The sequence below is a fragment of the Manis pentadactyla genome, chromosome 7, assembly GCF_030020395.1.
Source record: "Manis pentadactyla isolate mManPen7 chromosome 7, mManPen7.hap1, whole genome shotgun sequence".
In the NCBI taxonomy this organism is placed as follows: Eukaryota; Metazoa; Chordata; class Mammalia; order Pholidota; family Manidae; genus Manis; species Manis pentadactyla.
In genome coordinates, this window is record NC_080025.1 from 92,414,205 (window position 1) to 92,435,242 (window position 21,038).

Here is a 21,038-nt window from a genome sequence, read left to right on the forward strand (position 1 = left end):
AAACTGTTGCTTCTGTGCTAAATGCAGCTGCAAGTTCCATAGCATGAACCTGGGTTGATCTTAACTTGGATATAAATATAAAGCTTGTGCAATTTAGAAAAGCCAGTACTAGTTGGTATGGCTAATTCAAAGAACAAGATATTTAATTCATTTTTTACATATCAGTATGTTCTGGAAATTTTAGGTGTGTGCTCAAATATTGGAATGTTCAAATAAAGCTTCTGTAGAAAAAGAAAAAGCATAGGTGAGGAAAGAACAGACAAGGATGGGATTGAGATAAATCTTGGGTACAAAACAGAGTTCTTTGGGAAGGAATGAGAAGGAAATACAGATGGGGAGATGGGAGGTTGGTTCAACTTGTTAGTGAAGGGAGTTCTTTGGAAAAGGATCAGAGAAGTAAAATGACCTATTTGATTGGAGGAGATCCCAGAGAAGGCTCGTGGGAAAGAGGGTCAGCATTAGAGGAATGAGGAGTAAAAGGAAGCGTGACGACATGCCCATCTTTGGGGAGGCGTCATGTGCTCCTCACAGCTTTTGGCAGTGGCCCTGCACTCAAGGCTCATCCTGTTCTTTTTCTTCATTGTGCGGTCATCGTATTCTGCTGTTGTCGTTTCTTCACTGGAGGTGCTCATCTGTGCTCATCTGGAGATGGGACTTAGCTGGTTTAAAACTGGACTGACCACTGGCAATAGATAGAGCAGAGAGTAAAATGGCCAGAGAAATCCTTCCCAAAATAGAAACGGGCCGTAACGCATATTGAAATTCCCAAGGTGATCTGTTAAAATGATAGAAAAGTTCTTTATAGAAGGATTATACAATACTCAGGGAATATACTTCATGTTTCTTTTTAGATTGTTAATTAGTTATAGTTGTTCCTAACTTACTCTTTTATGTATACTTCTATACCCAAGTGATTTTTTAAAAATATATGAGTAACATCAGTGAAAGAGTAGGTGAACAGGGTATATTCACAAGCAAAGGATGGCTCAGGGTATTTCTATAGAGCACACGTTTGCCTCCTGAAAGAGAAAGGCAAGGCAAGGAAAAAAGCTCTAGTAATTGGATCCCTGTTGTAACCCTAGTGGAGTGAGAATGAGGAATAGCTGTGCCGCAGAGCTCTGTTCCGGGGTGAGAGGCTCTGTGTGTCACTGTGTTCTCCTGGGATGGAATTGGGCCTAAAGTAATACACAATTTCTATACTAATAATGATAATAATAGCCAACATTTTTGAGCACCTTTTCCTTACCAATTTCCTTACATTTATTTTTTTTTCCAAACTGCACAATGACTTGGTAAGTTAAGTAATTCATGTTTTAAGCAACTAAGGCTTGGAAAGGTTAATTGACTTCCATGCCATGCAGCTAGTGAGACATTTTACATGGGTATTATGCTGCATGAAGGGATTATCAGATCTTCAAGAGGTAGGTTGCAGCATTAAAGAAATCATAGACATTAAAAAAATGTATTCCTTGTTGAAGTTTGGAAAAGTGATCCATGTCAATCTAAATTGCAGTGATGGATAAAGTTCTTTTGTATGTGGCTAGCTGATCATAATCCATGCCTCTGCACTGGCAAGGTAGTCACCTGGGAGCCAGGTTGTATTAGGCATGCTTGATCAAGCACTTTTCTGCAGAGGTTATAGTGTACAGGTTACAAAGCCCTCCTGCAGCACAGGTATCAGAGGGTGTCTGTTACAAGTTCCTTCACTTCGACTGTTACTTCCTTTTCGCAATTCTATTTTGGACCTCTGTCTCGTGTGTATTTACAGGTAGACAAAAGCTTTTTTTTTTTTTTTTAAACAACTCCTTTGCCATGAATGAAAAGGAGCCTTGTATGTCCTGCAGTTTCTGGGCATTGTGATTCTCCTTTTAAGCTCGAACTGCTGATAATGTTGGCTGTGACTCCCTATTCCCTATTGTCCAAGGAGGGAAGTTACAGGTAGGGGCCTTCAAAGATGACCCAATAAAAATCAGTGCAGTAAAGCCTTTTGATAAAACAGTCTTTATTATATAGAAGCTGTTTGGGATGTGACTTGGGTCCTGGAAACCAATGTTTTAAAACTCAAGGCTTACTACAAAAAGATCTATTTTTATTAATGCAGGTACTGTAGTTGGCAGAATTTCCTCTTATGAAATGAAATATCTAGCAGACCATTCCTGATTATGTTATCTATTTTTAGATATTACCATTGAGTTATATTTATAGTATAGACTAGTGAATCCTATCTTAAAAATGCAAAATATGTGCATAACTAACCTCCTGAGCTGCGTTCCCTGCTCTATATTACACCCCACATTGCAGCCTGTGCTTAAATGGCTCTCCTGGATGTCTTAGAATGGAGCTTAGCACAGAGATACAGTGAGATATGTGGCCCTCAAGGTGACACATTCTGCTCTTAGTTGTACTCTGAGGGTGAAGTTGGCAAACATTTGGCAAGCATGAGAGCAGTGAAACCCACATTCTCAAGTAGGTAACAGCTCGGTGACAGAATGAGCCAGAAGTTGTGGATGTGCCAGTCTTGGCCAGTGTGTTGGGTGATTTGGAGCATTGGGTATCTGCCGGGGTATTGGGGAGGTTAAGTCACCAACTCTGTGGCTGGTGTGACTCTCCCCTGTGCCCATCCGTTTCCCAGTCCTCAGAGTCCCCAGGGTCCTTTTGCTTAAGACAACTTTAGTATTGTCACAAGCATTATTTGCACAGTTCTGTTCTGCTACCAAAGTTAAAGGTGAACAATCACCCTTACATCTCTGTGTCCCATTGCCCTGTGTCTTGATGAATACTGGTTATTTTGATGTAATAAAGAGGCTGTAGTGTTGTCTAATAAAGAAATGGATTTCCTTTGGAGGAGAAAAAGTTGAAGCTAATAAGAAGGTGAGAAGCTAAATTCTTCTAATGATCTGAGAAAGCACTTCAATTTCGAAGCTTAGGAGATGACAGTATCTTGGACAACATAATTCACAGGAAAATTTGTTTTGGGGTGTCTGATGTCTTTTCTTGATCCATGAAGGCACCCACCCCATCAGGATCTGACCTTCCTAGATGGTGGCCCAAACTCCAGAGTACTTTTCTTTCATTCTTTAATTCAAATCAAATGACTGTGGTCTAGTCTTTCAGAACTCAGATACTAACAAATTGGACAAATGATTCTGTCCTAAAGTCAGGCAACTACACATTCATTGGTTTAGTCGTTCCCCTTTAGTGACTGATCTATCAAGAATTTATTGCATACCTGCATGTCCCAGGCCCTGTGCTATGTGTGTGGGGTTACTGAGATGCATAAGTGCAGACTCTGAACCAAGAAACATAGTCTCATGGTGGATAAAAGTACTTCACTAACAGAAGAGGTGTTATTTGTATCTAACATAAGGTGTGTTATTATAGATATGGTACAAGATACAGTGGGAACACAGGTGAGGAAGCTGACCTATTACTTGTAATGTTTGGTTAAGAATTCTCATTTGAACATGGTTTTAAAGAATTGGAGCTGGGGAGGTAGAGAAAAGGTGATAGTATCCTTTGCAGAAGGAGGCACAAAAGCATGGAAATGTGAATATGAGTGGTATTCTTCAGGAATACTCAGGACTGGAAGTTAGCTACTATGCGTTAGTACAGCCCCATGGGCAGCATTCTTTCTGATTTGTCAGCTCCTGTACCTCTGCAATAGTTAACAGTGTGGAATATCACTATAGGAATAATGAGAGTTTGCCTGGAACCACTGAATTATGTGTGAGGGAAAGAAGGAAGGAGAGAAAATGTGATGGGAGGAAATGAGTTGTGAAGGAGCTTGAATGCCAACTAAGGAGTTTTATTCATTCATTCATTCATTCATTCATTCCCTAGAGGCAGAGATACCAGAGAGAAGGCTAGATAAAGACTCGAATCAGGAGTGAACGATGACGTGAGCCAAGGCAGCACTCACTGAAATGGAAAGGAGGGCCCCAATCTGAAAGATATTTTTAAGACATCAGTGTACTGGCTCTGGTAATTCTTGATGGGAAACGTGAGAAACAGAGAAATGAAATAGCACCTGAGATTTCCATAATGGATAATGGAGTGTCTTGGATGTCCTTCATAAAAGTTCGTTGAATTGAACAGAATGTTTGGAACAGTTTTGTAGTGTTTTTCTCTCAGGATGAAATTATGGTGGATTTCAGGTTCTGAGGCATAAGAGAGAGACTGAGGGTCTGATGATGCTCCTAATATTCAGTGCATTAAAACAATAGGCTTATTCTAGCAATAAATTGTCTGTACAGTGGATATTATGAATTGAGTCATCTCAGTGGAGCCTACTCTGTAGAGACATTGAGGTTAGTGGCCCCGTCTAAGAACAGGACCTTCATTTAAGTGTGAATGGTTCTGTAGCCTGAGCTGTGTGTTACCACTTGCCCTAAATCTGGGAAAGATACATATACATAGGGACACAGATTTTGTTAGTTACATAGACCACAAAAGCATTTTGCTTTCTTCATGGCACACTGTCCAAAAAAATTCAAATTGCCCAAAAGGAAACATAAAAAATAAAAATGTAATAAGAAGCTCACACTTTAGTTAGAAAATCAAAAGAAACATTGTGGTAGGAACATAAAGTCTAAAATTTGAAAGCTTATACTGTGAGAATTCTTCTAGACATTCATTCCAACTTTTTGATTTATCATCTTTTGTGACTGAGTTCAGTTCATTCAGTGGCTAGACAGGTTCTTTAGTAGAAGACTTGTAATTCAATGAGTCATTGCTGAAATTGTGATGACTAGATAGAGTCTTGATATTCACGTGGCTCCCCTAGAATGGCTTATAATGTCTTGTTACGCAACACAGCGACACTGGGCTAGGAGCTGGGCCAGCCCTCCCATTTACCTCCCCCATGTCTGGGGGTAAATCCCTGAAACTCTCTAAGCCTCAAATTCCTCAACTGTAAGATGGGAATAATAATGGCTTACTCAGTCTACTCCAAAGGACTGTTAATGAAGATCAGAGGAGTTACTCCCTATGTAAATTCTTTGTGACCTATAAAGCTCTGCTGATTTGCCATGTTATTACTATGGGACAAGCCACCCAGGTGAACTGGTTAAAGGCCAGTGGCACCACCACCACAGTGATGTTAATGAGAGCACTGCGGGCCCAGGCAGTAGAGTGCGTTACTGCCCTTTCTTTCCACGGCCTCATAGGCAAGCTAAGACCTTGTAAGGTGTCAGTTCTTTGGACGGCTGCACAATATAACATGCCAGGGTATTATAGCAGTAACTTACTTGCAGGCAGCTGACCAATTTATAGTCAGAGGTGATCTTTTTGAAGCAAAGACTCAATCCCTTATTGTGGATACAGGTAGCGCAAGGAAGTCAGGAACCAAAATAAACCTTTTTGGATCTCAGTAGGTTAAAGATTCAGAGCAGCAAATTTGTTGTTGCTGTGCTTGTGTTTATCGCCTTAAATGTGCACGTATCTATTTTCATAGCTTGGACAAGTTAATGTGCAAGTTAATTGAAACTATTAACTGAAAGTAGATATTCCAGATATGCTTTGATAATATGTACTCACAGTCAGGTTTTTTTCTTCTTTTTTTCATTTCTCTACCTACTTGAAAGCCAGTTTCTTATTATTTTTAGTTCAGGGTTATCATAAGGGTGACTAATATAGTAGGGGAAAACTTCCTCATTCTGAGAAAATAATCTGTTTCTCTACTGCCCATTTGGATAAAGAAGTGTGGGAAAAATTAAGAATGAATTTCTCATTTTCACTGACAGTTTTTCCCCACTAACCCCTCTTTCTTTTCCAGGCTGCCAAGAATGGTCTTAATCTGTGTAAAATTCTGTATCAGTTTTGTGCTTAAAGGTGTGAATAGGGCTGCAAATCTGCTGATTTTATAGACCATGAGGAAAGGGCAGCTTTTGTAGCCTGATGCACACAGATATACACACACAACGCACACAATGTACATGTATGTGTAGAGGATTGATACCCCTGGGACATTTTGGGAGAGCTCTTTAAATGGTCATATTTCAGGAATGCAGCTAGAGTAGTCGTGGTAACTTTGGTTTAATGTGAGTCATTGGAAGTGGAGAGGCAATAAATGGAAACTATAGTACTAGCAACATAGAAATACATATTAATTTTCTTTGTAACAGTGTTCAGGTAACACAGCATTCATAATGTTAAAAGAATATGCCATGACCAGGCAGTTGAAAAGGTTGAATGGCAAAGAGAGTAGCTAAATTTAACAAAGGTATTTAATGATAATATTTTGGAAGCCAAATTTATATTTCCAACTGAGATTTGCTTTGCAGTTCAAGTCTAGAGCTCTGAAGGCAAAACCCAACAATTATGTAACTCGATGTGAATCGCATGTCATGAATAGTTGTATATGTTTGTTGAAATTAATGGCAGAAGAATGCAGTAAAAGAAACATCTTAATTTTAGATTTTGGGACAAGTAGCAAAACTTTGACTTCGGTATTATCACCATTAAGCTGTTGGAAATTATTGGTTAAATTGAGTTGTATTTGTGAATAAAATATCCATTGTACAAAGTGACATTATGGATTAAAATAAATTTTTTTAAACAGAGTAATTATGCCCTAATGAAAGGCACCTTTCAATGTAGATTCATTTACATTCTCTTAGATTTTCTATCCCTTGCTTTTGGCTATTTTTAATTTAAAAATCAAACCATGCCATTTAAAATCAAGAATGTATCAAGTGCCTTTATGAAATGTTTCAGGCTGCAATATGGAAACATAAAAATCCCAAAAAAGTCAGTCTACACTCATTAATTTTAGATCATCTACAAATTCAAATATTAATCTTAATTTTGACTTTGGTTTATTACCTTTTAATTATCAAGCAGATGATATCTCAATTTTCTCATCTCTAAAGGGAGGAGAGAGTTGCAAGTATCTAATAGCAGAGTTGATGTGAAAATGGTATCAAATATGGTGATTTATCTAAAAGTACTTTGTAACTATAAAGAACTGTGCAAATGATGCTACTTTAAAATATGACATTGACATCTTTTTATTTAGAAGCTAATGTCAGAATGTCTATTTGCTGATACAGAAATCAAAAGAGTTTTCTGCTATTCATTTTTCATCATTTTTGGCAGAAATACTGCTTTCACATCAACATGGAAATTAAGATACTTTAAATAATGCTTGTAATATAAGCATATCAGTTTAATTTTTGAAATAGGTTTATAAAAATATACATTTTATTGTTCCTAACACTTAACATATATCCAGCCCTAAGATGTGATGAGAAATAGCTTGCTAGAACTGATGACTCTACTTAACTGTTTTAATAAGTAGCATATTTGTATTTAGAGACCATTTGAAGTATTAGAGGTATTCTTAGTGATGTGATACAGTTCTTCAAAGGAAATATGTATTTATATCCTGCTTATACATTTGGGCAAAAATAGTAATAACACTTTCAAAATACTGATGGGAAAACGAGTCACAATAAATATGTTGGATTCTTAAGATAAAGAGATGTACAAATCTCAGAGTTAAAGCATTCTGCCTATAAAAATAGTGCAATTGGGATATACTATTTTAGTAAGAAACTCATTAAGTGTAACTTTAAGAGCTTCTTCTTTCTCTTCTTTTTTTTAAACTTTGACATTCCAGTAAACTGTAAGGAAAATGTCCTTCCAGTTGCTTTTCCTTTGCTGAAGTGTCTAGAAGTGAGAGTACATTCAAATTAAAAACAGAAAGTTCCTTAAATTCCTTTCCAGAAGTCCATTCTGTAAGTACCACTCCTAGAAGAACTATGGCTATTATTACTTTTGGCTGGAACAAGACTGCAAAAGGCTTCAAGAGGAAATGGAAATTGTAATGGGAGTTTTCTGCCATTCTTATCGTTTATGGCCTATTTGTTCCTTTTTCAGTCCATTGAGATTTTTTCCACCACGAGGTCCTATCTCTAGAAGGAAATCTTTGACAATGATATTTAAGAGTAGCACGTAATAAGATATTTATATCCAGAATTCCAAAAAATGTTTAATTTCTATAATAATAATAGCAAGCTAATTATAGTGAATAATAAATAGGAAACTAATTATAATGATCTGGAGTGCTTTCCTACTCACAGATTCCTTCCATATCTATTATTTAATTTTGGTGTTCATGCTTCAAGCATGACTGGTAAATTTGCTCTTTTATGGAAGAAGACAAGACACCTGGAAGGCTGATGTGAATGCCTCAAAGCGCCACGGCTGAACCATGGCTGAGCTGAGCTGAGACTCAAAGCCAGGTCTCTGTTTCATTTCCTGTGTGACTTGACATAACCAAGTGATACTCATCCATTTTTCTTACATTCTAGGTCTCTCTTCTGTCAGCCCCTCGTGGACTGACACCACCGGCTGAAGGAAGGCTGTGACTCTAGTCTTGAATCCTCTATCTCCCTGATTCCCACAATGAGCTCGCCAGTGCCTCCAGGTCAGTCTGGTTCCATCTTAAAGCATAAACAGACTTTACTTGAAAGGTTTTGCTTTGTGTGCTTGGGCTTAAACTCCAAGCAGTTTAAGTCATGAAAGGCCTTTTATTTTCCTGATGAAGATTGATGGATACAATGAATTTTGAATTTTGTGTTCTACAGCTAATTCTCTATTATGAAACCTAGTTTGCTTTCCAGGCCACTCATTTTGTTTGCACTGTTACCTGAGCACTGAGCTTTAATTCTTCTGCTTCTACTGTAGCATTTGGATTGAATTTTATCAAGGTATAAATATTTATTAAATATGAGGTAGGCATCTAATTCACACCCATACTCTTTCTGACAATATGCATCTGTATGCTTTTAAAATGTGTGGTGGGCTTCGGAAGTCAGCTTGTGGATTCACTCCTCCTCCATCTCTTTGGTACACAGGAAGGATATTTCTCCTACCTTCTATGCTGCCACTCCTATTTCCTATATACATATTTAATTATAATCTTAGCACCTGCTTCCTCTGAGTCCAGTGTAATGTGTGGCTTGAGTAGTGTTGCAATCAGCACAGCCAACACCCATTCCTACAGGAACAGGGTGCTGATTCTGGAACAAACACACTTCATCTCCAGAATGATGGAGTAGGGTTAGATATCATATGTCAAGCATAGACAGAATTTAAATAATTTTCTGCTTAGATCATTATAGGAGCATTTATTTCTATCTATTCTTTAAAAATCTTTTAATATATTGATGTCCTTGAGTTATCCAATGCCTGAAGTTGAAGCTAATGCAATATTTTCAGGATTTATAAAGAGAAATCTTTTGCCAAGATTGTTCACTCTGTGGAGTGCCATGCCCAGACTAGCTGCTCTGAAATGGTCTCATCAACCTTTCCCTACATCCCCAACAGGCCTCCAGCTTGTATGTTGGATCTGGAACTGGAAATTGTTGGAGAGGATAACAGATTGTTGATCTAAATGATGTAATAAAGATATTCCGGAGTCTTTAGTCACAATCAGGATTTATAACTGCGTTGTCATTTGGATAAACAGATGAAGAGTTACTGAGGCCTCTTATTTCTGAATCCCTGTAGCCTGGTGGTTCTCAACAGTTAGCATGCATTACCATTACCAGGAGAGCTTGTTGAAAATAAGTCCCATCACCGTCATTTTTGATTCAGTAGGTCTGGAGTGGGGCCCAAGAATTGCAGTGTTTACCGGGTCCCCGTGGCAGTGATGTTCCTGCTGCCTGGAGACTTCATTTTGGGAACTACTGGTCTAGCCTGCTCCCTGTCCATCCCACTCCACCTGCCCATCCCCACCCCTGCACCTGGTTGCACCCTCTCCACTTTCACAGACACCCCTGTGTGTGAGCTGCATTGCTCATCACAGTTACAGTCTCATATTATTACTATTTTTATTAAATGAACTTAAAAATCATGTTTGCATTTAAAGTACATATTATTTATTTATTTATTTAATGTTTTATAATTGCATAATAAATGAGGCATTTAATTTAGAATCACCATAGTCAAACATTTTTGTGTTGTTAGAATGTGTTGAAATCACTACAAGACCTACTAAAAGCAATAGGAACAAACTGGCTAAATACAGAAGACTTCCTCATTTCTAGAAGTTACTGTCTGGAATTTATGTAGGGATTTGGCTTTTAATTCTCTAGACCAGAAACTGTACTTTTTATGTATTTAAAAAAAATTTTCCATGTCCCTTTATTTTCTACCTACCTCCCCCATATCCTCCCCACATTGTTTATCTCCCACCTTGCTTCACAGAAGCATTACAGGGCAGAATGAATGATGAGAAGATGGAATTTGTAGTAATGGAACCCAATTACATTCAAATGAAACATCTGAAATGGCATTTCGACCCAAATAGGCAATCTTGAAATGGACACAAAATGCAGAAACCATCAAGTCTAATGAAGGATTAAACTGTATAGGAAAAAACATATAAATACTGCAGTTGTAGCAATTTCAGTGTCTATATGGTCTTTATTTATCATCTTTCTAACACATATAGACTTGGACCCACTATTTTTTAATGAGAAACCTATAATCCCTTTAAAACACTGTTGTAAGTGGTTAGATTTCCAGTTTAGGGCACCAAAGCCCATTTAAAGATAATTATCTTTCAATGAATGAATGTAGAAATATTTTAGCAAGTTTAGTTGAAAAAGAGAATCAATACAATGTAATAGAAAATATTTGAAAAGTGGACCAAATGGCAGAAAGATAAACAGGTAAATTTTATGATGATACTTGCTGTGAGCTATGGAGCCCTTAGAAAATTTCGTCAGGTAGGTCTGTATTACATGTCATTTCATTCAAAAGTAATTTTTTCTGGGAGGTTGGTGTAGGGTGGTCCACTCTTAGTTTTCTCATCTGATGTATGGAACAGTAGATGGGGGTGAGATTTTTGTTGTTGAGTCAACTGCTTAAGAAGTAAAGTACACTGGGCAAGAAGGCTATGGAAATGGCATATACATGTAAGAAACAGATGGTCGAAGGTAACATTTGCTGAACTTCGTGAGGTAGAAGACAGATGAGTGCATGCACCTAACTCCTCCTGAGGGAGAAGAAACAGACATGATTCAAGAGGATTTGAGGTTCACTAGAAGCCCTTTATCCACCCATCATAGGTTGTGGTTGGGCAGAAAGTAGACATGAATCCATTATTTCAAGGTACACATGGAGAAGGAGAAAGTAGTATGTATACCTCAGCTTCTTATATTCAAGATGATAACTTGTAGCTTTTAAAAAAAACTTAGAACTGCTGTATGTAAATGCATTATAATATATAAGATGGTCAGATACACTGAGCTCTTTCAAAAAAACATAAAGTAAAATAATACCAAACACTTTAATTCCACATACACCCAATACTGGCTCATAACTGAAAGTATTTGAGAACTGAAATCAGCATGCCCTGCACCAGAGAATGAACAATTTTATAATATGAAGATATCCTCCAAGGCTGCTCTTTTGATGAGGGAGTTATTGCCAGCCATGATAATTGTTCAGGTGGGAGAAGGGACAAAGTGAGTGATAAATGAGGCAACTACCGAGTGCAGCTCATATGACTTTAAAGTCATTCAAAGTTCCTTGTGTACTTTTTTTTCTTATAAATACGTTTGCTCTTTGGAGAACAGCATTATACAGAGGTCTTAACTCCATTTGGGAAATATTTATGAATGAAATATAACTTGGGAGAAGCTGTAACAAATGGGCCAGATAGGTGGGAGTCTTTTTCATTTATTGCAAGTGCAAACTATGCTCAAGAGACCTGAAATGACTTTGCGTATATAAAGGGATATGTTCTGGCTCCAAAGATAAAGGCATCCTTCTACTATTATTAGCTTGTATCTTATGGTGCCATATATATTTTTTCTCCAGATGAGAAATAACATCCTTTGACTTAGAAGAAGTGTTTTTCTTATGTCTCCTTTTTTTTTTTTGCTCTATCTTAAGAGAGGATTAAATTGGTCTTATGCAATATCATCCATTTATTTTCCTTTTGTTCTGAAAAGGACTCTAAGGAGTTATTGTGCACCAGAAAAATAGACTTACTCAGTTATTCCAGAAATTTTTTAATAATCAGTGTTTTGGATGGAGCAGTTATGACTGTCTTGAAAACTGGTTCTGGGGTAGTGTGAATTCTTATTTTCCCCATGCACTGGCACCACTCTTATAAAAATTCTCCATCCATATTCAAATATAGTTGACATCAAGTACTAAATATTACTGTCTTGATCATGTATTCAGTCAGACAATAAGTGCTGATTTCTGAATATTGAATTCACTGGTTTTAATTTTGTTAACCCAGTAATGTTCTAAGAGCACTGAGTATTGCTTTTGGCCACAGAGAGCCTGAATGGAGAGAAGACTCCCTGGGTAGCATGGGCAGCTAACTGTTGCAGTTGAGATAGCCATTCATCCAAAACTTATTAGGCATCTATTTTGTGCTATCAAGTGTGATATTCAGTAGGAACACAATGAGTCTAAAACATGGTTTCTACCCTTACAGACAGCACCCTTCAGTGGGAGAGACTGAAGTGTAAACAGTTTCAGTCCATTCAGTGTGTTAAGTATGTTAATAAATATAAAAGCAGAATCTCTTCTGTATTGCAGTATTGATGCCCAATTCTAGTAATTTAATTTTTATCAGGATTGGCAAATCTCAGAAGGAAAGATTTTAGGTTTAGTCTAGTTGAGAGTTTCCCAAACATGTCAGATAATAAAAATAACCCAGGGCTCTTGTTAAAAATACAGATTCGCAGACCCTCCCCTAAAGACACTTAGGCAGTAGACCTGAGGTGTGGGGAGGCTCCTCAATAACATACTGAACAGTGCTCTTCACTGACCTGGCGAAGTGTAGAAAGGTGTTTAATCTGTCTCACAAGCACTAGTGTTTCTCATTTTGACACTCTGGAAAAACAAAAAACTATATCATTAAGCCCTATTTCAATATAGGTATTTCTTCTGTGAGCTAAGATATAACTCAGCTATTTTGCTTTCTGATAAATAAAAAGCTAGTGCTGTTGAAAATGAGAGGAGGTAATAATTTGTGGGGAAACTCTGGTGTCTTATATATATTCTCTGCTACATAGGCCATCCTGTTTTCATGTGGAGGTGAATCAAAGAGATTATTATAGATAGAATACATTTTTTCTCTCTTCAAGACAAGTTTCTGCCTATTTTAACCCAGATCAGATTTTTAGTATGATCCCAAGATTTTAGAAAGCATGATTTGAGCCTGGACATCAGTACTAGCATGATTCCAGTATGACTTTGAATTGTGATGAATCTAATTTATATAATGTAAGTTTGATGAAAATGCACCCAAAGGAATCTTCCAGACATACAACACAATGTCATGATGCCTCCTGGAGTCTCGCAGTGCTGCGGCCTTGTGGACTTCCAGGTGAGTTTGGATGGTGGAGCTGCTGTAGCTCTTCTGGGAAGTCCTATAGCATTAGTTTTCAAAACCTATTGCATAAAGGTAGCTAATTTCTCTTTCATTCACCATTGTGGGTACCCTTATAACAGTTCTTGCACCCATATGAAGTGAGAGGACCAGGCTATTTATATAAGCTAAAGGTTTGTGGTAAGATCTTATTTTCTGGTCCTTTTATTTTCTCATTGGTGAGTCTTAGACAAAGATTTGTTAGGTTTCCACTTCTTAACTCTGTTTTGCTAAAAAGCTGAATTCTCTTACTGAAATGTAGAGTAGATTTACCGAATGATCAAAAAGTTCTTTGAAATATAAATTGTTATGGAAATGCGAAGTAGTATAAACAATTTGAGGGCAAGCATTCATAAAAGCTTCACTGCAAGCATTTTTAAAGAGAACTAATAAAAGCTTCACGGTTCAATTAATACAATGCAACATTGGGTTTTCTAGAAGCATATGGGGCCCAGAAGGCTTGGCCCTGTTTTTTAAAATTTACGAACTCTTTAATGATTCACCACTTTTACTCCAGTGTACCCACTGTGGTGCCATTTAGTCATTAAGGAGGAGACTAAAACCAGGACAAAGTCACAAACAAATATCATAATGTCCAAATGGGTATTTTTTTTTCTTCAGTTTGTTAACAGTATGTTACCAAAAAAAAAAAACATGGTAAATGAAATAGGGTCATAGGACAGATCATGTAGGTTATGGCTTTCTCAGATGTGTCTGTGAGGTAGAACAGGGACATGGGAGATGGAACAAGCATCATGATTAATTTTCCTGCCTGTGATGAAAAATGCTGAGATATATACAATATAGTAAGAACAGGAGGGATTCCATCTGAAGGCTAGGATTCCATTTTAAAAACCAGGGAGTCAGGAGTTAAGATTCCTAACATATTTTGTGGTAATTGCCAATAACCAACCCTTTGTTCAGGCCAGGCAAGCAGTCCCAAATGATATGTCCCCACAGTTTAAGGGTAACCACTGTCTTGGAGAAGAACAGGATCAAGAAATTCCTTGTGTTAAGTTTATCTTACAGAATTATCTAGAGAACAGACTATGGATGGTGACATAATGTCTCTCACTAGAGATAAACATCATGAGAACACATGCTCCTCACACTGGTCCTTTGCCCCATTCTTGAAATCCTTTAAAGACAGAATCCTAAACCCTTAAGTGTGCCTCTTCTTTGAGGTTGCCTGCTCTCCCCTTTCTTCAAGTGTGTACTTTGCCTTAAAAAAAAAACCTTCATGCTGTTCAACTTACTGTATTTTGTCCCTGCACTCTTCCAGTGGTGCTTTGTTACTTTGCTATTTCATTCTATTTTCTAGACTTAAGCACAAGTCTTCACTCTCTCTGTCTACTTCAGACAAGTAGGGAAGGCTACTTAGATCTCTGATTTGGGCTTGCAAGTTCCTGTCACCAGAGTGACCAGATAAGTCTGCAGCTGGACAATCATGCTCCTTAGTAGCCTGCTTGAAAATCTCCTTTCTTTGCCTTTGGGAAGTTCTCAGAACATAATCTCATTCCATCCAGTGCTCTGTGGCTCCCCCAGATCCTGGGGTTGTAGAGGCTCAGTTCCCATGCCATGCAGATTTAAGAAGACACTGGATGCCAGGTGACCCTAGCTTCAGGAGTTGGCAAGGGATCTTCCCTAGGTTGAGCAGAAGTTCAATGAGCTTTCCTTCTGTGCTCTGCTGCCTGCACAGCTGCTGCCATTCGCTACCACTCGCTTTAATGAACTCCTTCCTTATCTACACTTGTCTGACTTGCTTGAGAATTCTTTCTCGATTGGAGTCAAGAACCCTCTCCCATCCAGGCTGAGGTTTCACCTAGAGTGCAGGGAGAGACCTCCCCAGATGTAGCTCCCTGGCAGCATCTGATCAGTTGTCTTTTTAATGAAATACAGGTCAAATCTCATTACAGGAAGCTCTATGTAGCTAAAATATTTTCAGACTCCTGGCTAATTATTTATTTCAAGTAGTATTCAAGAAAAGTATTCTAAGATAATCAAATAAACCAGTCCCTTGAAGTTTTGTAAAAGAATTTGATCACCAAGTATAGTATTGGTGAGAAATGATGAATATTAAATTTATTACTATTTTGGATGTGTTTTTATTTTTTAACTATAACTTCACAGTTAAGGGATTCATTTTTTTGCTATTGCTAGGTTAAAATTTAATCTGCTATTCATGTTTGAAACAAAAGCCAAAGAGAGCATTTTATTCATTCTCTAATTCCTGAGAGACAGTACTTTAAAATTGAGATGCAAACCTTTTTCTAAAATGTTCAGTTTGAATCTATTTTGCGCTTTGATTTGTTCTCAACTTTACTTTTCACAATAATCAATTTTGGTGGATGATTCAGTTCATATATTTCTTATTGTGTTCATTATTGCAACACTACCAAATTCTCCTACCTCCCCATCCCATAATGTAGTTCAAATAGAAAAGTGGGCATTTCTTGCTCACATGAACACTAAAAATATTTTCCCAAATGGTGGGCTGTTCTTTTTGTAGTAGCTATTCAGAGCTCCAGACAGCTTCTAAGTTATGACTTGTACATCCCTAGCTCATGGATTCTAAGGTCAGTGTGCATCTCTGCATCAAGCTGATGGAAAGGAAAGGGAAGAAGCAGACTGTGTGGGAAGTTTTCACAGGCACTTCACTTCTGTTCACATTTCACTGGGTAGAATTTAGATACATGGCTGTACCTAACTACAAAGGAGGCTGGGGAATGTAGTCTAGCAGTAGTCTAGGAAGAGGAAGAAACAAGTTTGGTGAATAGCTGGTCAATCTCAACCACATTCATCTTGAATATTTATACCTGGTAGTGAAAATACTGTATTGCTAACAAAACGTAGAGTATTTCTTATTGTTAGTGGGAACTCTTCATAAAAATGGGAATAATTTGTACAGTGTAGACTATTATGTGTCCTTACATAGTAAATGAAAGTCATGTAAGTCTACCTGAAATTATAGTTGCATATATGCTGAGGAAGAAGTAACTTAACATTCAGAATTCTAGTTTGTTCTTTATTGCAATTAACATCACATTTTAAAACACTTTCATAGTTTTGAGTATTATGATGAAAATCTATGAGGCCAAATATGCAGTGGTTGATAAACACTTGTTTTCTACTGATCTATTCATGAAATCAATTAAACCAATAATGGTTGGTTTTATTTTTCTGAAGTTCCATTAGCAAATTTTGGTACAAAGTACAAATAGACAGCCTTTGTTTAGAACATTATGTGGAACTTTATAGAATTTTTTTTTTGTATACTTTCAAGTTTGCTCTTAAAAATACCAGAATTGTGTGTGTGTGTGTGTGTGTGTGTGTGTGTGTGTGTGTGTGTGTGTGTATGTGATTGTGATGCAATACTGTAGTAACCCTTGGGGAATTTGGAGGTATGTATGACCATACAAGCTCCACTAAATAACAGTCAAATGCTTTACTTTCTATGGTTTTCAATGTTTCTTAATTTTCATCTGTCATGTTTTGAGAATTCCACTGGATATCAGTCTTCTCCATTTTTAATGTATTGCCTTAATCTCTTGTAGGGCTAGAATAAGTTCTGTAAATTCTGAGGAAATGCACAAAGGTGTCTTTTATGAGAAAAACATGTTTGTTGTTCCTTACATATTGTAATCACACGTTAGCTGTCTCTCCGCCCCCGCCTCCCTTTATTTTTGGGTTCTTTCCATCTTTGTAATATAGATTTACAAAATTCTGAGTTTCCAATAGATGAAGCATTATTATGGTTTTGATTTTGTCATGCTTATCCTTGCAAATTATGATCAATAAGTTTTATCAATGCATGTCCCATGGTTTGATTTGTAGTTGCTTCAGAATTACTTTGATATCCAAAATGAAAGACTCATCACTAAATTATTGGGAAGTTTTTCTTTAAAATCTTGTATCAGTTTACAGAAAATGGAAAGATTCTAAGGCAGTCTGTGAAACTGTTTTAGGTCTTTTCTCATGATAACTTTTTGGCGTTTTGTGTAAGTTCTTTCCTCTTATGATAGATGGTTGCTCCTTAGTTAGCAATGCATCATTATTAACCTTTTCTCCCAGACTCTTAATTTTCAAGAGGACTTTTTCTTCATATCAGTATTATAGTTCCACTGGCATCTGGCCGAGCTGGGGAATTTCCGTTGAAGTTGGAATTTGCCCTAATAATTTCACCCTCTTTGGAATTCTTTGAGTCCTGAGAGAGCAGATAATCATAGCTGCACATAAGAGGGCCCTCATCTTTCATATTTCACTCTCCAAGGAAATTGTTCTTCAGGAAGAAATGCTGAGATGACACGAACAAATCATTAAAAAGAAAAGCTAGTTAGCAGGTTTGGATTCTTTTAGAATGCAAGCACATTTAATAAAAGCAGGTGATACCTTCTGGCTCTGTTGTTACTGGAAAAGCTACTTGATTACTTATGTTTTTCCAACCTTGAGGTTTCAAGTGCTTTCCGGAAATCTAAGATTGCTGTCTGAATGGACAAAGTCAGAACTTTTTCTTGAACCCCTCCTTGAAAAATCTCCATCTGATAGGAAAAATATGGCAAGTCATTATGTTACTTGTTTGGTTTGTCAGTGGGATCCCAAATGCCTGCCCAGTGGGTTCATGGGCAGACATGGGCATTTGGGGAATATGTCTATGATTTAGGGTATACCATCTGTTGACATAAATGATTAACCCAGTGATTGTGAAATAATTCTTCAAGTCCTTCCTCTTCTCATTGTATGTTGCATTAGAAGAAGTGTTATAATTAGAGGTATTTTTTAAACTACTTTAAGAAAATAAAAGCACATAGCTATGAAAATTCTTTCTGGGTGGTTTTTATGTTATTTTTGAAGGTATCTGTATCTTCATGTGTATAATATGGTATTTCATATTTTAATGGAGAATCAAATGTATCTTATTTTGGCTTTAAGTTTAAAGTGAAATAATAAACTGCAAAACAGATTTTAAAGGTAATAATATTTCAGCGAGAGGACCTAGATATTAGTTGTAAAAGTCAAGAAGCCAATTATAGAAAGAGGAAAAATAATCCTACCATAACCTGTGTTGGGTGATGTGTGCTATTGAATCTCTGAATTTCAGTAAAATATGTCAAAGAAAAGTTCATTTTCCCTTCTGTTGGGAGAACTGGTAATCCGCCTACCCATCTGCTTTCCTACCTTTCTTTTTCTCTTATCTTGCCTAACTCCAAAAAGGATTTGGGATCCATATAATAAGTTTTAAAAAATAAAATACACAAAGGGGAAAATAAAGAAAGAGGGAAAATTGGATATAGTAAATGCCCTTAGTAGATATACTCAAGTTATGTGAAGTTGCTAGAAAAGGAGGAGATTTGGCCCTGAGCTTCCTGGCAGCAAGTCTGATTTCAGCTATGAGATTACTCTTCCTTCAGCCTAAGTCTAATCAACTCACTGCCCTGTTTAAGAAATGTCAGGGGCTCCCCATCACCTCTCCCTGAGGTATGCAAGGACCTTCACGCTTTCTGGGCTTGTTTCTCTCTTTCTCTTCAATGAACCCTGAACCGTTCTGGTCACCTCATGTTGCCTGCTTGCCTTGCCCTCTCCTGCTTTCCTGCCCACAGACTTTGAATGTACCTTTCTCACTGCTGGGAGTGCTGCCCTGTGATAGCCCCCACCCCTCTAGTTCTATGGACATTTCTATTTACCCTTTAAGACTTAACTCCAAATCTGTCTTCTGTGAGGCTTTCCTGAGTGACCCCAGGCTTCTCTGCAATCTGCTTCCTCTGTTGATTTTGAAACTTACCTCCTGGTGCTGGGGGTTGTCTTAGTAAAGCTTAGTAATAGCTTAGTAGTAGACAAAGCTTTCTGAGGAGAAGGGACATCTTCCTAAGATGTTTTGAATATAGAATAAAGCAGTTCGCTACTTTACTCATGGTTGTTCACTTAGTTAACTAATTCGCTGCCTAGCACATAAAAGATGCCAAGTGAATATGAAGGACACTTTGTGAGAGGGCTGCTGATAGTGTCACTGTCATTGAAAGGTAGGGGAGTGGTTGAAAATACCTGAGCAAAGCCAAGCTGCTTGGACTTTGTGGTAAATCGTGTCCCTTCCCTTTGTTTCCTATTTCCTCATTTGTTGACTTTCTATTCTTTTTATTTCTTCTGAATGACAGTTTTGAGATGTTCTTTTTGCCCTTGTTTATGCTACCCACTAAAATGTTTTTTCTCTTTATAGGGTAGCTCGCCTATTGCTTGAATAATAAACATTGCAATTGGGTAGTTGCTGTTCGCAGGCCCCATGGCCACATACTGAGCTCCCTAAATGTGGAGACACTCCTAAATTTGGAACTACTTTAGCTATCACAGTGTTAGAAGCAGACCCACCGGCCTTTTTCCTTTTAGCAACTTGGACCTCTCCTTGTTCTAATACATATAAGCATCCTTTTTCCCCATCAAAAATACATACTATAGTTAAGAATAAAGGAAAGAGTAAAAGGATTCTGAAGTTTTGTTAAGCAGGCAATTGTTTTAAGTCAGTTTAGAATTCACTGGTCCGACACCTTTTAAACTTTAAAAAATTAATGCTTTTTTTTGCATGCTCTAGTATTAACAGTAACTTTTTTTATGTAATAGGTTTCTGAGGACCTTCAGTATGAAGGTGGAGAAGGAAATATATATGAAAAAAAGAGCTAGTTTAAAATTTCTGACTTTTCAATCTCTGTATGTTTTCAGTTCTTATTTAAAATGATGAGTTTATAAGCACTTCAATATAATAGTTGAAGTCTTCATAAAAATCAAATTGGGATTCTAAACTTTCTGTGTGTCTCCATTCAAGACGTGTCTTTGGCTTTCTTATTTGACAGTGTCACAGCATGATATCTGATGGACAAAGTGATCTCTTAGTCTGGCATGTGTCTGGTTTTAAGGGTTCCTTTCAGATACTCCCAGGAAGTTCATGTTTCTAAAGATCATGGAAAAGGTAGATGTGGAACAGGCAAGTGCTGCATGTCTTTCACTCAGAGCTCTCTGGGGAGCCTCTCTGGGCAGGCTTTTGTTTGTCACACACATAAGAAGTATGTCTTTACCTTGAATGATGCAATAGTCCAGCCTCCTGTGGGGTAACATCCACTGACAATAACGCCATAACCTATTAGTTGATCGCAAACTCCTTGAATCCACAGGGATCTGCTTCAGTCTAAATGAGTGACTAATTCTTAAACTACAAGGTAAACCTGAGGTCCTTTGGGAGTAGGGACATGTTAAGGTTGGATTGTTTATTTGGCTTGTTATAACTGTAGGATCATTAAGGAAATGTTTACATCCTGTTGTGGTTATAAGTTCTTAACCAATATATGAGGTGAACAGGTTTGCTCTTCTTTTTGCTTCTGCTTTCTTTATATTCATTATCCTTCTCTACCCCTATTAAAAAGTGTTCACTCTCATTAAGTCCAAATAAACCCATATCTCTTGCCTTGAATACTTCATTACCTTATCTGTCCATTAATGAGAAATTGCACAAGTACATATTTGAACTTATTAGAAAAAGCCAAAGTACTTAAGGCTCTAGAAACAAGTGTAATCTGTCATCTACCTGTTATTCACCAAATCTCCCTTTATCCCAGTTGTCTTATTTGGAAAATATAGACTTATTATGTAGGTT

At 37.3% G+C, this 21,038-nt stretch overlaps 1 protein-coding gene across 1 annotated transcript in view; it reads left to right on the forward strand.

Annotated features, from left to right (window-relative positions):
* HDAC9 (histone deacetylase 9) overlaps positions 1–21,038 on the forward strand; it is a 930,736-nt gene that overhangs the window by 82,135 nt on the left and 827,563 nt on the right. The window contains exon 3 of the mRNA XM_057504568.1: positions 8,313–8,428. Within this exon, the coding sequence (XP_057360551.1) occupies positions 8,407–8,428 (22 nt within the window). The 5' untranslated portion in view covers positions 8,313–8,406. The remainder of the gene's footprint in view (positions 1–8,312; positions 8,429–21,038) is intronic.